General features: G+C 50.5%; 1 protein-coding gene across 6 annotated transcripts in view; it reads right to left on the bottom strand.

Moving 5' to 3' along the window:
• Positions 1-22,929, bottom strand: part of TRAK1 (trafficking kinesin protein 1) — a 103,693-nt gene that overhangs the window by 52,225 nt on the left and 28,539 nt on the right. For 2 of the 6 annotated variants that reach the window (XM_036266405.1, XM_036266407.1), the window contains exon 1: positions 11,381-11,734. The exons of 2 other annotated variants lie outside the window; for them this stretch is intronic. In XM_036266405.1, coding sequence (XP_036122298.1) covers positions 11,381-11,444 — 64 coding nt within the window. In that variant the 5' untranslated portion in view covers positions 11,445-11,734. Of the gene's footprint in view, positions 1-4,112; positions 4,417-11,380; positions 11,735-22,929 lie in introns of those variants that run through there. 2 more of the 6 variants (XM_036266403.1, XM_036266406.1) reach the window with 1 other exon arrangement.

Raw genomic sequence — 22,929 nt, 5'->3', positions numbered from 1 at the left:
CAATGTCTGGCTAGTACTCAACCTGAAAATACCTTCATGTCCGAGGCCGAGGCTGCCACTCTGGACGCACACTCTCCTGCTGATCAGGGCCCCCGGGACACCATCCCACATGCTCTTTCCGAGTCCTGCCAGGAACCGAGCGACTGATCCTGCCACTGGGTAAGGTCTCAGAAGTGTCCAGGTGAGGAAAAAACCACGAAGTCGGGCTTCTTTATGCATCTCCCCGAGGAAGCTGCGGGAACCGGCCACGTGACAGACTGCAGGCACTTCACTCCCTGGCGCCGGGGGTGCTGCTGGGACCCAGAGGGGTGACCTGCAGCTTCACTCCCAGCAGCCCAGCGTGACCTCCCCCTGAGCTGGGGGGACTGGGGAAACAGCAAAGCCACCCTCCACCCTGCCACCCAGCGTGAAACTGCTGAGGTCAATTCCGGTTCTGCGCCTGCAAGTCCTCAGTGAAGACAGAGTCGGGACAGTTTCTCTCCCTGGAGATTAAATAAAATAATGGGAGAAAGGGGCCTTTATTAGCTTGGAGCCTGGGTGTGGCAGGAGGCAGGTGACAACCTCTGGACAGGGACAACCTGCACATGGGAAAGGCTTGGTCTCAAAGGCTGTCCTGAAGACGAACTGGGCAACATTCAACAGTGCCTGTCACCCCCACAAGGTGACCGGGAGCGGACAGGTGTCTCCTGAGTCTGTAGCTATCAGAGCAACCCAAATGCTAATTTTATCTTCTGGTTTTCAACCAAAAGCACCTCTTTATTATTATTATTATTATTATTATTTTTTTATCCTCACCTGAGGACATTTTTGCATTTATCTTCAGATAGAGCAGGAGGGAGGGGGGGGAGAAAGAGAGAGAGAGAAACATCAATGTGAGAGAGACACATCGAGTGGTTGCCACCCACACGACCCCAACCTGGGCCGGGGTCAAAGTGCAATTGAGGTGCGTGCCCTTAGCGGGAACCGAACTCGGGTCTCTCAGGACCGTAGGCCAACGCTCTAACCACTGAGCCAAACCGGCCAGGGCCAAAAGCACCTCTTTAAACCAGTCAGTGTAGAAAACCAGCTGAACGACCTGCGCACACGGCACGTCCACACGCTGCACACGTTTCACTGGTCACGGAGCGCTTGTCTCCCACACGTGGTCCTCGCTTCCCCTCCCCTCGAGACGAGCCGCTGGGACAGTGTCAGAGAAACAGCCGCTCTGCCTACGGGGCAGTTTCCAGGAAAACTGGCCAGGGAAACAAACCCTTCCAAACCCAACCTGCACCTTCCCGATCCACGATCCACGATCCACGATCCACGATCCACGCGGCCGACTTCCTTCAGGCAGGAGCCAGCCTTGGAATCTTACTTCACAAAAAAACACAAAGCACTTTGACAATCAAGTGATTTTTTTTTTTTTTAAGGTTACTGTCCTGGAAATATTATTAACACTTCAGCTGCAGGACAGCTGAAAATATTCTGTTAGAGAAAGGAGGGAAATGGGATGGGAGCAGACGAGAGAAAGATGAGGAGGTGACTCTGCCGTAAGATGCAAACACAGAGCAGGGTCCGCCCCTCGAGGGTGAGCCCAGAGACGCTGGCACCATGAGCAGGAGCAGCAGAGACCGGGTGCCCTGGACCCAGCCCGAGGACGAGTGAAACCCGCTGTGCCGGGGGCTGTCCCCGGGTGTCTGACTCGGCAGGTCTGTGGTGGGGCCCAAGACTGCATTTCTGACACGGTTCTGGGTGCTGCTGCTGGGGGCACCCCACTTTGAGAGCTGCCAGCAACCTGGTTTCAGAGCAGAGGGCCCTGGGCCTCCGCACAGGCTGGAACCACTCCCTAGCTGTGTGCCTGGAGACGAGTTGTTTAACTTAAGTTTCCTCTTAGAAACCTACAGCATGGAAATAACACTGCTTAACCTCGTGTGGCGGTTTGAAGGAGCAAACGGACAAATCTGCATCAACTGTAGATCGGCGCCTGGCACACAGTGCGGACACAACCCACGCCGGCTGTCTTCATCCTTGTCATCTGGCTCTCGATTTTCAAAAAGTTAAACACATACACATATGTGCAACACATATACATGAAATATGTGCAACACAGATCTGTTCTTCCCCTGCCTAGGACACGTGCCACAGCTCCAGAACACAGCCTTTCATTTAGAAGCATAAGGTTCAGTGATTGCTTTTTTTTTATCCTCACCAGAGGACATTTTTGTATTTTATCTTCAGATAGAGCAGGAGGGAGAGAGGGGGAAAGAGAGAGAGAGAAACATAGATGTGAGAGAGACACATCGACTGGCTGCCACCCACACGGCTCCAACCGGGGCCGGGGACAAACTGCAACCGAGGTACATGCCCTTAGGGGGACCAAACCCAGGTCTCTCCGGTCCGCAGACCGACGCTCTAACCACCGAGCCAAACCAGCCAGGGCCAGTGACTGGTTTTTTTTTTTTTAATCCTCATCCGAGGACATTTTTCCATTTTTTGTACAGACAGAGTGGGAGGGAGAGAGAGGAACAGAGAGAGAGGGAAACATGGATGTGAAAGGGACACATCGAGTGGCTGCCACCCGCACAACCAAACAGGGCCGGGGACAAACCGCAACCAAGGTACGCGCCCTTAGCGGGAACCGAACCCGGGTCTCTCCGGACCGCAGGTGGACGCTCTAACCGCTGAGCCAAACCGGCCAGGGCCAGTGACTGGTTTTTAAAAATCATCTTACCATCCTTTAAGGCAGCCGTGCCTCTCATCCTTTCCCCAAGCCTAAGACCCCCTCCGGGTCCTGCTACGATGCAGATTCTGGTGCGGGGTCCCGGTGGGCCCGAGGATCTGTATTTCTAGCAAGCTCTTGGGTGATGGGGGTGCAGAGGCGCACAGTGGGCAGCCCTGCTTTGAGGGGCAGAAGCTGATCAGGGACACCTGGGCTGGCCCTCGTTCTGTAGGAGCAGATGGACACTTTTCCCCGAGCCCTTCCCCCTTCCAGGAGCCAGCAAACGCGCAGTCCCCACCAGCCTGCACCCCTTTCTCCTTTCCGTCTGCGTCCCTTCCATGACAAGGCCGGGCGGGGTGCCAGCCCAGCACAAGGCCCCTGCTCTCTTCTGGCTGCTCCCACCGCTCCCCTCTTTCTCCAGTTAAATACGTTGAACTGTCCTGTAGGTGAAGTGTTCATATTTTCAAGATAAGTGGTTTCTGTATGTGGCCAGTGATAAATGATTTTCCAGGTAATAGGCTGAGGCAGGAAAAGGGGCCATCACAGAGCAGAATTCTGACAAGGTATCCCGACGGTTTTTGCTCAAGACCTAAAGAACATCTACGCGGTCACTGTGTCAACATCCTCCTTTACCCCCGGAACCCCTGCGTCCGGGCTGTGGGTGAGAGCCCCCCGCATCCCCGCCAGGAAACTGACGCGGAGCACATGGGCACCTGTCTCTAACTCACACCCCCACCCGCAGGGTGCCTGATACAGCCCGGTGGTGGTTTCCTAGGCAACTCCGGTGTCAGCCCTTGTACTTTTCTATCTTTACTACTTCTAAGCTTTAAAAAAAAAATCCATATTTCAAATCGGTAACCAACAATGTTTTAAAATAAACAATGCCAGCACAAAAACAGGATTTATTTATAATGACTCCATCTCTTGCCCATTAACTTACCAAAACCTGTTCAGTCTGAAGAAAACAATGAAAACTCTTACAATGGAGTGTTGGAATGCCACAAAGAGGCGGGGGGTTGGGTTTGGGGGTGGGGAGAGACAACTACTGATATTTGCAACAACATGTATGAATTTCAAAGACCTTAGTTAAGCAACAGAAGCCAGACAAATAATACACACGGTCTGATTCCATTTCCATGGCTCAAAAAACAGGCAAAACAAATCTCAGGTGATACAAGTCAGAGGCGGTCTCCAGGAGTCAGGTGTAGCAAGGGGACATTCTGGGGTGCTGGAGATGTGTGTCGCTCATGGTGGCTGCACAGGAGTGTCATTGTGCCACTCAACACGTAAGCTCTACTGCACCTGGCGGTACAGCTCAGTAAGAAAATAACCGAGCTGTGAGCTCGTGAACCAGCCCGGCTGACCTAGACACTAACAGGGAAAGGATCCGATTTGTGCAAAGCACAGGATTTACCCTCTTCCGCGAGATCCAGGGTGTCAGGCTGCTCCAGGGTGGGCCTCCTCTCTTCATCTCGGCAGTCCCACTCAAAACATTCTTCCTCCCCGCCCTTGTCTCTCAGGGACATTGCTGAAGTCACCCGAGGGCCAGAACATCGCCCTAAGGGACTGTCTTAGCTGGAGCTCCGGGCTGCCTGCCCGGAGGAGCCATTGGGGCCCAGGCCCCCGGGGCACACGCTGGGCCCTGGCTGGGGCCTGGGATCTGCCCTGGCTCAGCTGGAGTGGAGGGCGTACCCAGGGTCATTGGCTCAGCTTCGCCCAGGACAGACCAGGAAGGGGGAGGCTCCCCTGAGCTGGAAGGAGGGGCGAGGCAGGGTAGGGTGAAGCACCTGTCCGAATGGAAACGCCCCGCCCAGCCCTGGGGTGACCCTGCCAGGTGCTGTTTCCAGAGGGGCGGCAGGCAGGCAGGTGGAGGACCTCAGAGCAAGCTCTCCACCTCCTGAGTCTTCCCTTATCCCACCGTCCCTAGATATCCCCAGATGTCCCCACACGTCCCCAGACGCAGGAACAGCAGCTTCCTGGAAGTCTCCTAGCAACTGCACAGGGCAATACCAAACAAGCCTAAGCAGGTACACGAGTCTAAAGGTGGGGCTCCAGCAGAGGAGGTGCCGGGTGAATGACTGCCCAACGCCCTCAGATGAGTGATTTCCCGTGGGCTGCTTCAGAAGCTGAGACAAATCTGACTGTGACAACAGCCTGGCTCAGTGCTGAACAGGAAAGGAAGTGATCGCTCTGAATTCTAGCAAAAGGGGGAAAAAAAACTGCAGTAACCATTACCCATGTTGAGCTTAATTCATCCCAGTCTTTCTTTGGTAATGATAGATTGCATTTGTTCTTTTTTAAAGTGCATTTTGTAAATCTCTCCCTCAATCTGTGTGTTTACAGCTAAAGTGCTCTTTAATTGCTGGAAGAAAGAAAAAACAAAAATCTATAGCCTACTAGTTTGCATCGTTGCCTGGAAAAAGAATCCACAGTCTAACCGCATGTCTCATTACCGATGCCTCAGCACAGTTTGGTCCTGCCTGTGACCGGGAGGATGGCAGGTTCCTCCATCAAACGTGCCAAGAGGTGGCCCGGAGCGCTCGAGTCTCAGAGCATCATGACACATTCTGCAATGTCAGTGCTGCTGCCACCCCCCAGTGACATAGTGGCACGTCTCCCTGTCCCTAACAGCCACACCAGCAAACCTATTCCGCCTCCCTGCCGATGCACCTCCTCATCCTGAAGAATTCTCTGCACAAGTTCAGCAATTGGGTCTCATTCATCCCTGAATCCTTAGGGCCGAGGAGCCTGTGTAGGCAGCTAAAAATGTCTGCTAAATTGAATTGCGACCTCCTTAAAAATGAACAGAAGACCACAGACGAGGGTCTCTAGACAGAAAGCCAGAATATAATACAGATTTTATCTAAAACTTAAAACCTAGAGATATCTGCATGTCTGCTTAATTTTTTGGAAGCTGAAAACAATGGCTACATTTGATCACACTGAAGATGTGGTCCTTTATGAAGAGCAGGTTTAGTGGAAATTCAGTGGCAGGCAATTCAAAATCACGCTTAGAAAAATCTTCCTAAGTTTTCAATACAATGTTTACAAAGATACACACTTGGGGGGGCGAATCTTTAATCTCAATATATGTTATCAAATCGGACTTGTTAGTCCAATCCGAATGACAGCCCATGCGAAGCCCTCGGAAGGGGAGAGGGAGCATTTCCATCAGGTGCAGACTCGTTCAGCGAGCAGATTGGCGATATAATGTACATGGGATACTGGGCTGGGCCTCGCGTGTATAAATGAAAAAAAAAAAAAAGCTGATTTCATATATTTGAAAACTATGTTAACTGATTTACTCATAACCAGGTTGGTTATACTCCTTTTACTCAAATCTAGGCTACCCTTAAACGAATGGTGTCCAGGTCTATATCTATTACATAATAAATTAAATATATATACATTTCTAAAAACATTTAGGATGTGGCATTTTGAACACCAGACCACCCTAGCCTCTTTATGTCACCCCGTTTTTCTAAGTTTCATCATTCTTCAGGATATCCCCACCACCCCCACTACCACCCAAACTTCTCCTCCCTCCGTGGGGGGACGTGAGGGAATTCTCAGACCTCATCCACATCTGCATTCAGTTCAAGGTTAAAGGCAGAGACGGGCCAAAGAGCACCGTCTATGATAGAGCAGTGCGTCTGAATGCCAAAGCCAAACATGACCTGTAAAGACCAGCGAGAAAGCACAGACTCCCTGTGCCAAGGAGAGAGAGGGACATGGCCTGGGAGCTGGGGGTGGCCCGGCCCAGCCCTGGGAGAGTCAAGGAGCAGGTGTGACTGTTGCCCCAGAGGTGAGGACCAGCCCTGGGGCCCAGAGCAGGGAGGCAGGGAGTGAACTCCTGACCATCTCCAGCAACACTGCATGGGAAAGGCCAAAGGAGGAAGGTGTCGCTAGCCTTCTGCAGGGTGGAGGGACGTCCTCCTGCGAACGTCCCCTTCCAGATCTCCTCGACAAGCCGCCCTAAAGTCATCTTCCTGAAGCTCTACCCTGTGTTGTCCAAAAAGCGACCACAAGCCGCCAGGGCCATTTATGTTTACATTTCAACAAAATCCAAAGTTCAGTCACATGCTACATCCCAACGCTCCAGAGCCACATGTGGCTGGTGGCCCACACTGGACAGCACAGAAGAGAACACTTCCATTGCCACAGAGGTGAGCGCTATACTCCTGGGCCTCCCCACCGGTCCCTGCGCCCCGGCTCCCAGCTGACCCCACCCGCCTCTCTCCTTACAGAACACCTGGCTTCGCCTGGCCCTCCCAGACCTCCGCTTCTGCTTCTGCAGGAAAACATCCCTTCTCCTTTCGCAAAGCTACTGATTAAAAACTCAGTTACATTTCACATTTATATTTAAACCCCACCCCCATCAGAAGAGTGCTGTCTGGAAAGGGAAAAGTTAGCCCCCACCCCCAAAGGTGCAGCCCACCGTGCACACTGGGGGACACGGAGATGAGAAAGGGGACACGGAGTTCAGGAACACGAGAAAAATCATCTAAGAAAATCCTCTCTAGTAAAAGCTTTTCAATTAATGCTTCAGATCCTCTGACAACACTGCCAGCCACCCTCACCTTGGGGCAGTGTTTCAGAGGTCACAGCAATCAGGTGAGCGCGGCCCAGGTGACTGGCCTGGTGCATTGCCGTGCAGTTTCACTGTCAAGGAAGGAGTCACAGGAAGCACTCTGACACCCTACCTGGGTTTCCCCATTTATGAAATCACTATTAACCAGCATCTCCTGCCCCAACATTCGAATCTATAACATGTGAAAGAAGGAAATGAGGCTGGATGATTACAAAAATAACTACACGTCCTGGCCTGTGTGGCTCACTTGGTTGGGTGTCGTCCCATGCACCCAGGGGTCGCCAGGTCGATTCCCAATCAGGGCACAGGCCCGGTTGTGGGCTCGATCCTCAGTGTGTGTGTGTGTGTGGGGGGGGTGCAAGATACAGCCGATTGATGTTTCTCTTTCACATGGATGTTTCTCTCTCCCTTTCCTTTCTGCTCTCTCTAAAAATCAATTTAAAATATTTTTTAAAATAACTGCAGCAAGAAACACGGGGTCAAAATACTGTACCTTGTTCAACAGACCATGCGTGTTTTCAAAGGGATTTTTTTAAAGAACTTAATAACTAGTACTATTTCTGAGAAGATACCATTAAGCACGTTTAAAAGAGCTCTTGCCTTGCTGATAGGCTTTACCTTACTGATAGGCTTTACCTTCTTTGCAATGCCTGGGGTCCAAGTGCTTCCCCCATTTCCAGATGGAGAATCTGGGCTGACCACTGAGGTCCCAGAAGGCGCCCAAACCTCGCAGCCTCAAATGCAAATGTCAGGCCAGTGCTCTGCCGTTCCAGCTCTTCCCAGAATCACTACTACTGTGCACCCTGTTTCTTTAAGAGTATACGCTTGAACCCAAGCCCTTTTGAAAATGAAAAAGGCCTCACTCTTTATATAAGCACATCTTTTTTTTTTTAAGTGACCAGTGTAGCCAAGAAACAACAAAAGATTCCTCAACAGACCCAAAGAATTATTTCCAGACCCCTGTGCCTGAGGCTGGTCTCCACTGACAACAGCTCTGAGTTCCCCGAACACGCCTGAACATGGAAAGCATGCGCTGAAAATTCAGATTTCTCGGAGCCTCTGCTGGTCTGGAGGGGTCAGAGAATCTGCTTTATTAAGAAGTGGTGATTTTCACGATCTGCCAGGCTTTCAGGTTCTGCGATTAGGGACGGGACACATGCAGTCTCGTGAACCGTGACCCTGTTCGACTGACACCAGAGTTTCAACTCCAAAGGGTGCAAAGTCGGCAACAGTCACTGTGATGGTGTGACTGCTGGCTACGCCAAACCTCTAAACATTACTTAAGGTCCTGGGCAGCCAATCCTCCACTTTCTTGTTATCCTAAGTCCCTGCCCTGCATGCACCTCTGGGGGCTTAGGGAGGTGGCGTGTAAGATGCCCTAAGGAAGGGAGAGGAATGCAGCCATCCACCACTCAGCAGAACTTCCCCAAAGCTCAGAGGTCAAAGAGAACATAAGCCATCTTTAATTCCAACTTGCAAGGAGTGGTCCTAATTGTCTCCCAACCCTTAGTCCCACCCATCTACACTACCTTTTTCAGGGCTAACCCTGCGATTTCAGTATGAGTCAGTGACTCGGATGTAGATGATGCTTTTGCATTCAGATCATTTGATTCCTCTTTTGCATGGAAAGTTCCCCAGAAGTTTCCTTCCTTCAGGACTCAGATGCCAAAGGAGAAGGAAGACAAAGCCCAGCTGTGCGCCTGCTCCCACAGGGCCCTCTCCCTGGGAAGGTCAGGCCTGGAAGGGGAAGGCTGATTTGCAATTTTATTATTTTACTTTTTTTATTTTTATATTTTTATCCTCACCCGAGGACATTTTTGCTTCTATCCTCAGATAGCAGGAGAGAAGGAGGGGGGAGAGAGAGAGAGAGAAACATCGATGTGAGAGAGACACATCGAGTGGTTGCCACCCACAGGACCCCAGCCAGGGCCGGGGACAAACTGCAACTGAGGTACGTGCCCTTAGTGGGAAGTGAACCCGGGTCTCTTCGGTCCGTGGGGCCGACGCTCTAACTGCTGAGCCAAACCGGCCAGGGCCTGATTTACAGTTTTAAAGATGCCCATAAACAGAGGCGAACTGCACTTCCAGACTGACCTGCCAGGGAAGACTCCGACTAGTTAGAACCATGCAAATAAGAACTACAAATAGCATGCACTTGAAATCCGCCCCCTTTTGTGGGTTTCCTGCACTATATATTTCTGGCCTTCTGTTCCTCTTCCATCCCTATTTTGCTAGCTATCTTTAAAACGCCAGTTGTCCCAAGAAATTCCGCCCCAGTGGCCTTCTCCCTTCATCCAACCTGGGAAGGAGGGTCAAGGCCAGAAATGTTGCTCCACACGCATCCACACAGTAACTACAATCATCTATTTACCCGTGAGCAGGTGAGCCACCTCTTCCTCCATTTTCCTGTTCTGTTGGAAGACAGAGCTCTGGCTGCCTCGGGGCCCAAAGACTCAACTGAGAAACTGCTGGGTAAGAAAACCCTGCCAGCCGCGCAGATAAAGCAGGGCTCCTCACCGTCGGCCCGACCAGCACCGGGCTGGCTGCATTTCCACGCAGGGTGTAAAGAGAGCTGGATGGTACAGCAACTGGGTCAAGACACTAAGACACCGTCCTCCCCCGCTTCTAGGATGGATCCCTGTGACCACGGCCACACCCAATTCACCCACGGGCCAAGGCACAGGTGCTTTGTTGTACCCAACGCTCCCTAACTGGAGGTGCACTGAGGTCCACGCTTTAAAAAGTTATGGAGGGTTCAGTGAGTCACGAATCACCAGGGAAACTACAAGAGGTCAGTGACGGTTTCCGAAAAGAAGCGCCACTGTAGGTAATAGGATGGGAACTTGCTTTGAGAAGAATATATGCAAAAGAAAACAAGAATCCAGACCTTGGGAGCTGCCCATCATCATGGCTCAAGATACTTAAAGACGTACACAGACTCAACATGACTCTGTCTGCATCCAGTGCTGGGGGACAGTGGGGCTCAACGGGGCAAGTTGCTTGGCACATTTAAATATCCCCTACCCCAGCACAGCCTCCAGGCCCCTCTCCTGCAGCCCATGGTCAAGGCAGAAATGAGCAAACCAGAGGTAATTATGCGGTTCTTCAGCTTACTAATGAGGCCAGCTCCCAGCCTGTTACATCATCCAGGTTAACCAAAGGCAGGCAAGGTTCGAGCCACCAGAAACTCCCCTTCAATGAAGAAGCAGTCACCTTACCTACTAACTGGACACAGATCATCCCTGGGAAACAGACCCTCAGAGGGCATATACTAATTGTGTCCTTTTCTTGGGTTGTGTGTGGATGTAAAGGCGAGTGATTTGAGGGTCACTTTAAAGAACCGATGAACTGTGACATCTACAATTACTCAACACCACAGGAGCCTGGGGCCCCTCCCCTGTGGCCTGAAACCTCCGGAGGCCTGTCCAGTCACACAAACTCCACCTGTCTCCTCTGGAATGTGCCACACCCTCCTTGCACAAACTGAGACCTGACAGAAGGATCCCGGCTGGCCCTGCCCCTCCCAGCGCCTCCCCACCCCCATCTCCAGGGGATCCCATGAGTCAAATCCCTCTGAACACCTGCTCGGTGGGCCTGCTGCATTTTCTCCAGTCTCCCTGGGCGGCAGGTCTGGGCTCAGGAAAGGGAGGGTTCCCCCAGGCCTGCTGCTGACAGTCCAGAAAGCCCCCTCTTAAATACACTATTCCCTAGCCCCTCCGGCAGCACGGAGGGCAGCAAACACATCTCCGCTTGCACACAGACACGGACCAACGCCACCTTCACCCCTCACCCCAGAGAGAATCCAATCCAACTTACAACGCTTGCAAGCCCAGCACTGCAACAGCATCTCCCTTTCTGAGCAAAGCCTGGGCACCCGCAGAGGAGCCTCCCACGGGCATGAGCCCTGCCCACCTGCCACCCTCCACCGTGCCTTGGAAACTGCCAGAGCCATGCATGTCCGCTGGCGGCACTGGTCCCAGCGCCCCCTCCTTCTGCCAGTCTCCCCGGAAAAGGCTCCAGGACACCCTCCCCCATCCCGGGAGACAATGCCTCTACACATCCCTGCTCTATTTTGCAGGGGCCATAATTACCGTCCGAGCATTCTTCATAATACCAGTCTAGTTCATAATAATCCGCTTCGATGAATTTCTGCATAGTCAGTGTTCTTGCAGAGAAAAGAATGGACTTCACAGCGCCATCCACGTCAAGGATAACGCTGCCATGCCTCCCTGCCCTTCCGAAACCCTGGGCAGGACAGTATCCTGAAACACACCCGGATTAAGCTGTGCATGCTCAGCGTCAGTCTGGAGCCAACGCAGAAGAGGGGCAGTGAAAAGAAAAATTCAGGGGAGGGAGGTAGGAGGAGCTGGAAGGGAGGCAATTTGCAGAGCGATCCGAGACCCTGGCGGCCTGCGAATCCAGCAGCCGGGCCAGCAGCCCTGAATGGGAGTAGCCAGAATCATCCTATCCAGGAGGATGGAGGGTGACGTCAGGGACACACACCACCACCCGGAGATCGCACTCCAGCCCAGCGTCCTGCTCACCGCTCATCTTTCAATCTATCGGTTGCCATAGAAACCGGCTGGCTCTGAAAAATGATGCAGAGATGGAGGCAATGTCTTCCAAGGATGCTGGGAGCAGGAGCTGAGAGGTGCCACTCAGGGAGAAAGGAGGGTACAGGCGGCGAGGGGGCTGAGGCTTTACCACCGTCATCACCTCCGACAGATGTCAGGACAAGTTTATCTGCTCGATTCTGGGCCACTACAGAGTTTGCATTTGAAAAAGGCCACCTTTTAAAATCTGCGATCGTTACTTCTGGTTTTCTTTCCTCAATCTGATTTAAAGAGTTGGACATCTCTTAAAAATTTTGCCTGCCACCTAAAGGAAATGTCAATTCCTTAGAAAATGGAAACATTTTCATTTGGACACAGTACTGCTCTCTGCTCATGCCTTTGCTCAAACTCTGGAAAAACCGCCTGCTACATACAAACAGAGAACACCGTCATAAATAGAGGGGCCCTTCCGATATGATACACCATGTCATAGACACTCACGTGTGGAATCAAAGTACAAAAATACACACCAGGAGGTGACGGTTCACCTTCAGAAAGATGGTTGACTCCAGGGAAGGAGGGAGAGAATGGGACTTTGAAACTGTCCTTATAAATGCACCTATAATGTTTATTTCCTAACAAAGAAAATGGAGTCAACAGTTATTCTTTTTTTTTTAATCCTCACCTGAGGTCTTTTTTTTTTATCTTCAGATAGAGCTAGAGGGAGAGGGGGGAAGAGAGAGAGAGAAACATTGATGTGAGAGAGACCTCACATGGACTGGCTGCCACCCGCACGACCCCAACCAGGGCTGGGGACAAACTACAACCGAGGTATGTGCCCTTAGCAGGAACTGAACCCAGAACTCTCTGGTCCACAGGCCAACGCTCCAACTGCTGAGCCAAACCGGCCAGGGCAACAGTTATTCATTCCTAATGTTTGGCATATTTGAAATATCTCATGAAAACGAGCTATTGGTTAATCAGACGGGTGTTAAACTTACTACAGGTCAAATCCACCCCCCACAGCAAGAGCTCGGAGCCTCAGTACCACTGAGGTTTGAGTCACATCATTCAGTGCTGTGGGGGTGGGGCAGGCTGTCCTGTTCAACAGCAGCCCCCTCTATGCACTTAGATGCCAGAAGCACCGTCCTCTTTCCCCCAAGAGGTGACAATCCAAAACATCTCCAGCTGCTGCCAAATGTCCCCCAGGGGCAAAAATGCCTTGTTTAGAACCACTGCCCTAAAATGAGACTGTCACAGACCCCAGTGCCTGCTGGCCGAGCACCGGCTCTGTGTGTTGGGGTCCATGGCAGCAGTGTGGCTGGTGCAGTTTCCACTCTCGACCATATGATCTGCAGATGAGTGACAGAAGGTCCCTTTACCACTACTGCGAGGGGAGGCTGCTTGTCCCCCACAGTGACCGCATGGACGACTTCCTTCCCCCTAGGGCAGCGCTTCCCCGCCCGCGTGCCAATCACCTGGAGCTCGCAGATCTGGATGCCCAGGTCTGCACGGGGCCCAAGACCCTGCATCCCTACCAAGGTCCCGCCTGATGGCGCTGCTGCTGGCCTCCAGACCCCACTTTGGACAGCAAGGCTCCTCAAAGGCTGGCGGGCTGGTGGGCTGAATGAATGGGGAGGGGAAGAGGGGAAGAGAGGGAGAGGGATTGTGTGTGTGTGTTAATAGAATACGAAGGGGGAAACTGTATACATACACAAACGTGTGTGTACACACATACACATACATAAAATCTTGGGTAGAATCTGTACTGTATATAAATCTCTCTCAACCTTCCTAAATCAGTGGAAGCCTTTGAATGCTGTGTTGTGAGTCCCCAAAGCTGGTTTCCTAAATGCCGTCTGTGTCTCGCTCCAGGGTACCCCCTCCTCACCTTAGGGCCCAGTGTCTCTCTCTGGGTTGTGCTTACACAGCGGAACAGGGTGCTATGAGCAGACCTTCCCACCTGCCAGGTGGCCGACTAGACCCCATCAAATACCAGGACCTCCTCAAGTCTCGGACGGAAAAGGTAAAGGCAGCTGGGGATGAGTCTTTGTTCGAGTTGTAAACAGGCTTTCGAGCAAGTTCAGAAAATATAGGAGGCTAGGGAATGGTACTGTCTCTGGCCATGTTGTCCCCGGCTGTCACCTATACCCTGGAGGACCTGGGCCCCTCTGGCCTCTCTTCTCCCTCCACGGCATCCCCCACCCAGCTCCTAATTTTTCCTAGTCAAAGGAGAGCTCGGACCCCACTGCCTCCCCACCCTGCCTTTCCCTCTCCCTGGCCCCAACCTGGATACACACTACAAATTCCCTAGGACATCTGCCTATTTAAAGTCAGAGATAATGATTTTAATTCCTGCTGCTGTTATCTGAACAATCTCATGTCTCCCTCTGGTCCTTTATCATGTCTCTCTGGCAGATGGCATTCCTCACGACAGGTGAACAGAGGCTAGTGTCCCAAGGTTTTCCAAGGTTTTGTTTGTTTCGACTCCCTTAAGATATTTCTAGAAAGAGGACTACAGACCTCATAAATAAACCAATAAACAGTTACCAGGGTCCTGAAAAAGCATAACTTCAACAGGTTCCATCCAATTTGTCTGGGGGTGAGGGGAGGGTCCAAATGAATTTGCACAATGCATCCCAGAGAACTGAGTGGGGCCAGAAACCCCTTACACAAAGGTGTGGCACGTTTACCTGCTGGTGATATAAACTTTTAAAAATAATCCTACTCATACTGCATCACCATGAAGACAAAAAGTAATGGATAGATGGACAGATGGAAGGGTGAACCAATGGACGGACAGACAGACTAATGGCAGGTGATCTAATGTCACACTTAAGAGCATGGGCTTTTGGAGTCAGGTGGCCCATTTGGTCCAGGCTCCTCATTCGCCTTCTTAGACCCCTGAGTCTTACCCACCAAAAGGGGTGATTACAATGCCCACTGCATGGACGGGCGAGGCTTAGTTAATGAACGCACGGCACAGTGGTTAGCACAGGACCTGGGACAAAGCGGGTTTGCAATAAATGTTAGCTGCGATGATCTTCATCACTCGAATCCTTTTCAATAGGAAACAAGCCAGTGTGAGCTATTAAAAAGAGGGCACAATTTTCTAAGCTATAATTAGGGAAATGAGGTAGAAACATCATTTATTAGCTTTTCCCAGCATAATTAATGCAAAGGCACTGAGTTCACAGTGTTGAGCACGAGTGACGCGGGGGTGGGGAGGGGTGACATTTCCCAACAGCAGTGCATCATGGAACAAAACTTACATCAAGTCCAAGGACCACACAGGTCCTGTTTACTTTTTAAGAAAACGGGAAAGAAAGAAAACAGAGAGTATATTAAATAAGTACAAAGCGGACAGCATCCTTTTAAAAAATATTTTTTCTTTATTGATTTGAGAGAGAGAGAGGAAGGGCAAGGGAGAGAGGGATAGAAACATTGATGAGAGAGAACACTGATTGGCCGCCTCCTGCAGGCCCCCCACTGGGGATTGGGCCCACAACCTGGGCATGTGTCCTGACCAGGAACCAAACTGGAGACCTCTTGGTGCATGGATTGCCCCCCAACCAGTGAGCCACACAGGCTGGGGCAGACGGCATCCTCTACAGGCGAATGCTTTGGGCTTTAAGTAGTTAGAGTGAACGTCTACACCAATGCTCCACTTCATAGGCTTCGAAGGATCGAGCCACCATCAGCTCTGCAGAGATGGTTCTGAGATTAACATCCAGGTCTAGCTGCCTTCAAGTCCACACTTTCCTCCCACAGTCCCGACTCCCAAGGGTTCCAGCACCTGCCCCCCAGCCCAGGCTTACTGCAGCCGAACAGGCAGCTCCCCCTCCATGGTGCTGGGCTCCCCCATCACCGTGGGAGACTTGGGAATAGGGACAGGTCCCAGGAGCAGCCTCTGAGAAGCCTCTCACTCACCCTCACCTTCACCCAGCGCCTGTGTGGAAATGCCGGCACCCCCAGGCATTCCACACTTTACAGCTTACTCCTCAGACCCCTGTACCTAGTTACCCGCCACAATCCAGACCAGGAAGGGGCTCAGAGGGAGTAAGTCACTTGCCCAGGATCACTCAGCAAATACCAAGAGCGACTGGGTACAAACCAGGCACAGCCCCTCCAAAGCCTTTCCACCCGGTCAGTGACTGAGCAAACATCCAACAATTATTTACAAGTGCAATTTGGAAGAACAAACATGAAAGGCTACAATGGATAAGAGCTCTTTCTTTCTTACAGCTGCATAGTACTCCATTGTGTAAATGTGCCACAGCTTTTTTATCCATTCGTCTACTGATGGACACTTGGGCTGTTTCCAGATCTTAGCTATAGTAAATGGTGCTGCTACAAACATGGGGGTACACATATTCTTTCTGATTGGTGTTTCAGGCTTCTTAGGGTATATTCCTAGAAGTGGGATCACTGGGTCAAATGGCAATTCAATTTTTAATTTTTTGAGGTAACACCATAGTGTTTCTCATAGTGGCTACAGCAGTCTGCATTTTCACCAGCAGTATACTAGAGTCCCCTTTTCTCCACACCCTCGCCAACACTTGTTGTTTGATGATTTGTTATCCTTTGAGACGACATGGAGGGACCCGGAAAATATTATCCTAAGCGAAACAAGCCAAGCAGAGAAAGACAAGTATCATATGATCTCACTTATTTGTGGAATATAATGAACAGAACAGTCTGAGGAATGGGGTAGTCCCAGAGACATGGAAGTAGGGTACAGACTGACAATCCCTAGAAGGGGGTGGGAGGGATACACCACAGAACTTACATGCATGTATGCATAACCAATGGACACGGACAACAAAGCTGGGGACAGGGCAGGGAGGGAGGGGGAGGAGGGTGTCAATGGGGGAAAAAGGAGAAAGATCTGTAACAAAAATAAGTAAATAAGTAAAATAGTAAAAAAAGGCTACAACGAAAGGAGATACCCATTCAAGCTGGCATCTCACAGAGAACACAAAGAAGGGTGGTGGTTGTTTTTAAAGAACACAATAAAAAATGACCAGGAAAGTGAGACTTAAATGGAAAATATCCACGTGGTTTTGTGATGTTAAAAAGAAGTGTTACTTCCAGCTCCATCAAGAAAGTGGCCCAAGAGGAAGCCGCTCCACCCATCCATCACCGCGTGTCAACCTCTTGGTGCCCAGGCTGGAGTTAAACCGTCACGGGCTCCTTGGATCACCGCTGAGTCCGTGCTCCGGGTGGGAACCAGCAAGGTGACCGGCCAGCCCTCCTCGCACGAAGGCCAGGACGGCCCCAAAGGTCTGGGGTAGGAGAGACAAGGCCTGGAAGCTGGCTTGAAAGGACCATCACAGGCCAGGTGGTGACGATTCGAACATCAAAAGGAAAATACAGTTGATAAAAGTGAAAGAAAACGAGCTGAGTCTGTGAAGGCCACAGATATCATGACCATCAAAATGAAAAGGGCAAGTGACCGAAGAAGGAAGAGGACAGAATGACTCGGAAGCTGTTTTTAGTCCATTTGAAGTAGGAAGGGTGGGTTCGGATGACTGTCTCTGCCAGTCGGAGTCACGCGGCTCCGTCTGGCGGTTCTGGAACGAGGTGGCTACGGACGTGGAATGAGGAGGCAGGTGGGTTCGGATGACTGTCTCTGCCAGTCGGAGTCACATGGCTCCGTCTGGCGGTTCTGGAACGAGGTGGCTACGGACGTGGGATGAGGAGGCAGGTGGGGGACAGAGCCCAACTGTGGTCACTAACCAGGTGGGAGGAGGGTCTGCCCTGTGCTGCAAGGTGGCTTGTATGTTCTCTTTGTCAGCATTTCAAGAATCTGAGAGATCTGGTCAGCAATCTGAAGGGGAATCTAATTAAATACATTTGTAATCAAATTTAAATGTTTTGAAGACAATTTCTAAGTTTCTAATTATTAGTTGTGTGAGTGTATGAATTAGATAGTCATATACCTGTACATACGATTTTATACATATACTTGTATGCAGACGTCTCATCATTTTCAATAGTTTGGTATTCAAACTTGAAAGGTGAGGATCAAAGTTATGAACTATGAGTTCTCCCCAAAGTGTCCCGGATCTGACAGATCTTGCCACCTTCCTCCGTGCCCCCCACTCCCACCCCCACCAGCACAGGCCCCGAGGCCACAGCCCTGCTCAGTGAATGACTGAGTGGCACCAGGCTGGCTCCCTGGGCCTCTCCCTCCTCTTGGAGCAGAACCTCTCAGCGGCCCAGCCCCCTGGAACATGCTCCCAGTCTCCAGAGCGGTCCTCCCTCCGGGAACTAGTCCTGCCAGCCTTCTGTCTGCACAGGGCGACCGCCAGGAAGAGGCCCCAGCGGGGGCAGGGGGCTCCCCTGAAGCGGCCGCACAAGCAGGCCTCCCCTCCGCTTGCTACAGAACGTGGACTAAAGGATGCTTCGCAAGTCCCCTCCCGAGTTTTTCTTTTTTTAATCTTTGCCACTGCCAGTCACAGCTCCCGCGGCAGAAGGCAGGCTGCTAGCGAACAGCTTGCTGTCTACCCTCCCAGGCCATCTCCACCTCACTCAGGCACCATCCCACCTGCAGGGGGCAGGGCTGGGGCAGGACAAAGCCTGGCTTTTAGAGAAGGCACCCCGAAGCGGGGAGGCGGCACCCCCGGAGCACCGCACAGCCAAATCCGTCCAGCCCCGATGCAGCTACTAACATCGGGCGTCTGAGGAGCCAGAGGAGGATCAGGGTTTGGACGTCTGTCCAGATTCAAGCGTGCTGCCCGCAGCCTGGGAGGTCCGCTTGGGCGTCTCACTCCCGGAGCCCACGCGTCACAGAACAGATGTCACAGGCTTCAAAACATCATCTCCAACGGTCCCCGACCGTGCACCTGCTGTGCCTCTGAGTGGCTGTGGCCCGAGCCGCGCCCAGGCAGCCGACAGGTGCAAACGGGCCATCATGTCCATCTCGCACCTGGGTCCGTCCCAGCTTTGTCTTAAACGTGCTGGACTAACACAAAAAGGAAAATGGTTGATCTGTACAGAATCACTTGCCAAGTGTTTTTGTTTTTAAGAGAAAAGGAAAAAAATACTCAACTCTGGAATGAGGTTTGATGAGAAAGAATGAAAGCTGCCAGGTGGCAGGTGACAAAGTAAGCCTAGGGATCGTGTGGGTAAACCTGCCCACCAGGATGACTACCTGTACCCAGGTGCTGTCAGGCACCCGGCATGGGGCTGCTTTGGACCACCTTCCAGAGACAGGCGCCTTCAATTCCCCCAGCACCTGGCAGCCAGACCCGCACCTGGGCAGACGCTCCATGGCCACACGTGGCTGACACATGGGGAGCGACTATGCAGCCAGGGCTTCTCTGCCCCAACCTTTGACCCCACAGACATCTGTGCGGCTAAAAGCAGTGACAATGGGCTCAAGGAAGAGCCCACTAGCGGGAGGAGCAAGCAAGAGAGGGGAGAAGGCATAATTCCAGCTCTCTCGGGGCCTCGCCTGAAAACAAAACGGCCCCAGGTCTTGGGAGTGGGCATTTACAAAGTTCATGGCAACTCTAGAAATACAGGGGTGGGCGAAAGCAGGTTCACAGTTGTTCATGTGGAAAAAGACATGCAGGATATTATTATTATGACAGCTTTATTAGCTCAAAAGGCTGTCACAATGCAACTATAAACCTACTTTTGTCTAGCCGCGTGTATTACGATGCATGCATTGTTAGGATTATTTTTGTTAGTGAATGATAACGACAACTTTTCCCTGGCCATTAGATCTTTCTTCCGTCCTAAGCACAACCTCCACCCCACTCCCATAATTTATTTTTTCTTCCTTCCTTCATCCCCACCCACTATACAAAATGCCTGGGTGAGAAGATTCCTCCACATTTCATGTGGCCCCCTCCTTCTCCCTCCCTCCCTCCCTCCCTCCCTCCCTCCCTCCCTCCCTCTCTCTCTCTCTCTCTTACACACACACACACCATGTCTTCTCCTATGTCACCACCTCCTAAAACTATTGCCCGCCCCGCTTAGAAGGTCAGCCCTATGCGTTATTTACCCATTTCGTTTGCACAGGCTTAGTACATACTGTGGTGTCTCCAGTTTTGTTTTGCTTAGAATTTTAATCAGATAAAGGCTATCTTTGGAAGGTGACAACCGACCAAATGATCTTTGTAATTCTATATGTGAGTTTTTTATTTTAGTTTAGTTTTTACCAAAACAGGAAGAAAAACGTGTTTCTTAATTTAAAAACATGTCTTTGCATTTTCTCTTACTTAAGAAGCATGTGTGAAGCACCGATACAATGCAAGGCACTGGAACACCTCAAGGACCCGCCCGTGGTGTTTTGCTTGGTTTTGCTTCTGGTTTTCATCATAGATTTGCTTGCAAACATTTCATCATAGATTTGCTTGTAAACATTCCTCTCCATTAATGAAAACCTTTCAGTGTGAGGTCCATGTTTTCATACCTTTTAAGGAGCTTGTTGAGTCTGCAAAAGCTGCTAAGCCCGTCAGTGTGTATTTTCTTGGGGGTTCTTCTTTTTCTCCTGCAGTTTCCTCTTCTCTTGCCTCTTCTTCAGCTGTGTGTGCCTATTTCGGTTCCTCGCTGACAACTCCTCGTTGGTCAATGCCTCAGAACCGCCTCCAGGAGCCCCTCAGTGCCACCCTCACCCACACCCGTATTAAACTTGGTGGACGTTGCAGCCACAGCCTTGCTGAGTTTTGCAACCTCCTCATCCTTGGCCAATCCTTTGAAGCCACAGATGAACCTCCTGAACGTCTTCTTCCAGATGCCACTCTCACACTCCTTGGTGACATCCCTCCAAGGCCAACCAAGGTTCTTGATGCAATCAGAGATGTAGTAAGTCTTTCAGAATTGCAACAGTGACTTCCTCAAGTAGAAGGCCTTAAAAGCTGCTATACCTCTTCGATCTACTGGTTGGACCAAACGATGTTTGGAGAGAAACACCACTTTGATGCTGGGTGGAAGATCACCAATAAAAGGAGGATATCTGAAAGCCTTCACAACAAGGAGCAAAATCCAGAAAGACATGTTATTCTGCAAGCAGTACTTCTCATTTTGCTGGGATGGCAATGTAGGAGGCTATCTCGGAAGAGGAGCTGGGTCATCCATGGCTTCTTACTGTGCCTGTAGGACACTGGCAGTGTGTGCTGACTGGTGTGCTTGAGGGCCCCGGGGTTCTCACTGTGCTGGATCGCAAAGGATTTCAACCTGTCGCATGTAACACTGACCCCAAGCAAGACTGCTGGCCTGTCTTCAGAAGCCTTGAAACCTGGCACTGACTTGGCCTCCTAGTGGATCAAAGTCTTTTCAAGCATCTGTTTCCAGAATAGGGAGGCTGCATCCATTTTGAACATTTGCTTTGGCAAGTAATTTTCCTCCACCGTCATCGGCATGTCTAGGATTTCCCAAACTTCTTCGTCTGCCTTCACATCGGCTCTCCCAGGCTCACCGCTCACTCTCACATTATGCCACGGGTATCAATTCCTGAATCGGTTAAACCACCCAGAGCTGGCAGTAAACTCAACATTGTAGTCAGGTCCAGCCTTTTTTTCTTTTTCAGCATTGCAAACAGATCTTGTGCTTTGGCTGTGATCATCATGATGCTGAGAGGGATAGGCCTCTGTGTCTGGTCTTCAATCCAGCTCAGAAGCTTCTCCATGTCTGATGTAGGCCCTTCTCACCCAAGGACATGTTTTCCATTGATTTTTAGAGGGAGTGGAAGGGAGGGATGAGGAGGAGAGGGAGAGAGAGAGAGAAATATTGATGTGAGAGAGATACATCGATTGGTTGCCTCCCACATGTGCCCTGACTGGGGCCAGGGATCAAACATGCAACCCAGGTATGTGCCTTCAACCAGGAATCAAACCCATGACCCTTTGGTGCATGGGCCACACCAGCCAGGGCGTCCTTCTCAAATTTTTGTTAGTCCCGTTGCCCTCAGTGAAGTAGACCCTTTAACAGCTTCCATTACTTTGTTCTTGGTTCTTCAAGGTCATAGCTGTGGTGCCAATTTGTATTTCTTAATTCCACATCACGGAGATGTCAAGTACAGCACTGGGAATACAGTCAATAATATGGTAACAACTATGTATGGTGTCAGGTGGGTACTAGACTTATCAGGGGTGGTCACTTCGTAAGTTACATATCATACAGATCAAAGAGACTTAAAAATTGTCACCTCCTCAAGCCTAGTAAATCAATTCTAGAAATATGCCTTACAGAAATCATGATTGGGTGGACAAATGCACATGTAGGATGTTTACTTAGGTGTTATTGACAAAAAATGAGAAACAACTGAGATTCCTAAGAGTCGGAATATGAAGCAATAGTGAAAACTGTTTTTTCTAAGAATTTAAATGCCATGGGGAAGTGGTCAAAATATACTCATTAAGTAAACAAGCACCATGTTTCAAAAATATAATACATTTGTTAGAGGGGGAAAAAAACACAAAAAAATTAGTAGTGGTTGCTAAGTTAGTCATCTTTTAGTCTTTGTTTATTTTCCAAATTATCTAACATTGGCATGCTCTTATGACCAGAAGATATGTTATTTTTAAAACCTAACTCCTTTTAAAGACTCTGTATGTTCACTAAAAGGCCTGGCACTAAGAACTGAGAAATGGGGTAGGCTTCATAATTCCATAGATGAGTCACAACCATCCCAGGTTTCTGACTCAGGAAATCAGAAATGTACACTATCTCTACTGTGGATGAAATGGTAAAGAAGGTGTGGTGGGTGCGTGCGTGCGTGCCTGCGTGTGTGTGTGTGTGTGTGTGTGGTGTAATGGAATATTATTCAGCCATTAAAAAAATCAGGCAGTCCTACCATTTCTAACAACACGGAGGGCATGGCACTAAGTGAAGTAAGTCAGAGAAAGACAAGTACTATTAGGATCTCACTTATATTTGGAATAAAAACAAACAAACAAACTCAAACTCATAGAAAAAGAAATCAGAACTGTGGTTACAGAGGCAGAGGGCAGAGAGGGGAAATTGGAAGAAGGTGGTCAGAAGGTACGAACTTCTACCCAAAGGCCTCGAGACCTTCCTGCGCTGACCCAACCCAGTGCAAAGTCCCTGTTGGTGATAGAGAAAGTCAATAATCC

This window comes from Molossus molossus, unplaced genomic scaffold, assembly GCF_014108415.1.
Source record: "Molossus molossus isolate mMolMol1 unplaced genomic scaffold, mMolMol1.p scaffold_m16_p_18, whole genome shotgun sequence".
NCBI classification, from domain to species: Eukaryota; Metazoa; Chordata; class Mammalia; order Chiroptera; family Molossidae; genus Molossus; species Molossus molossus.
This window is presented reverse-complemented; position numbering and strand designations above follow the sequence as displayed.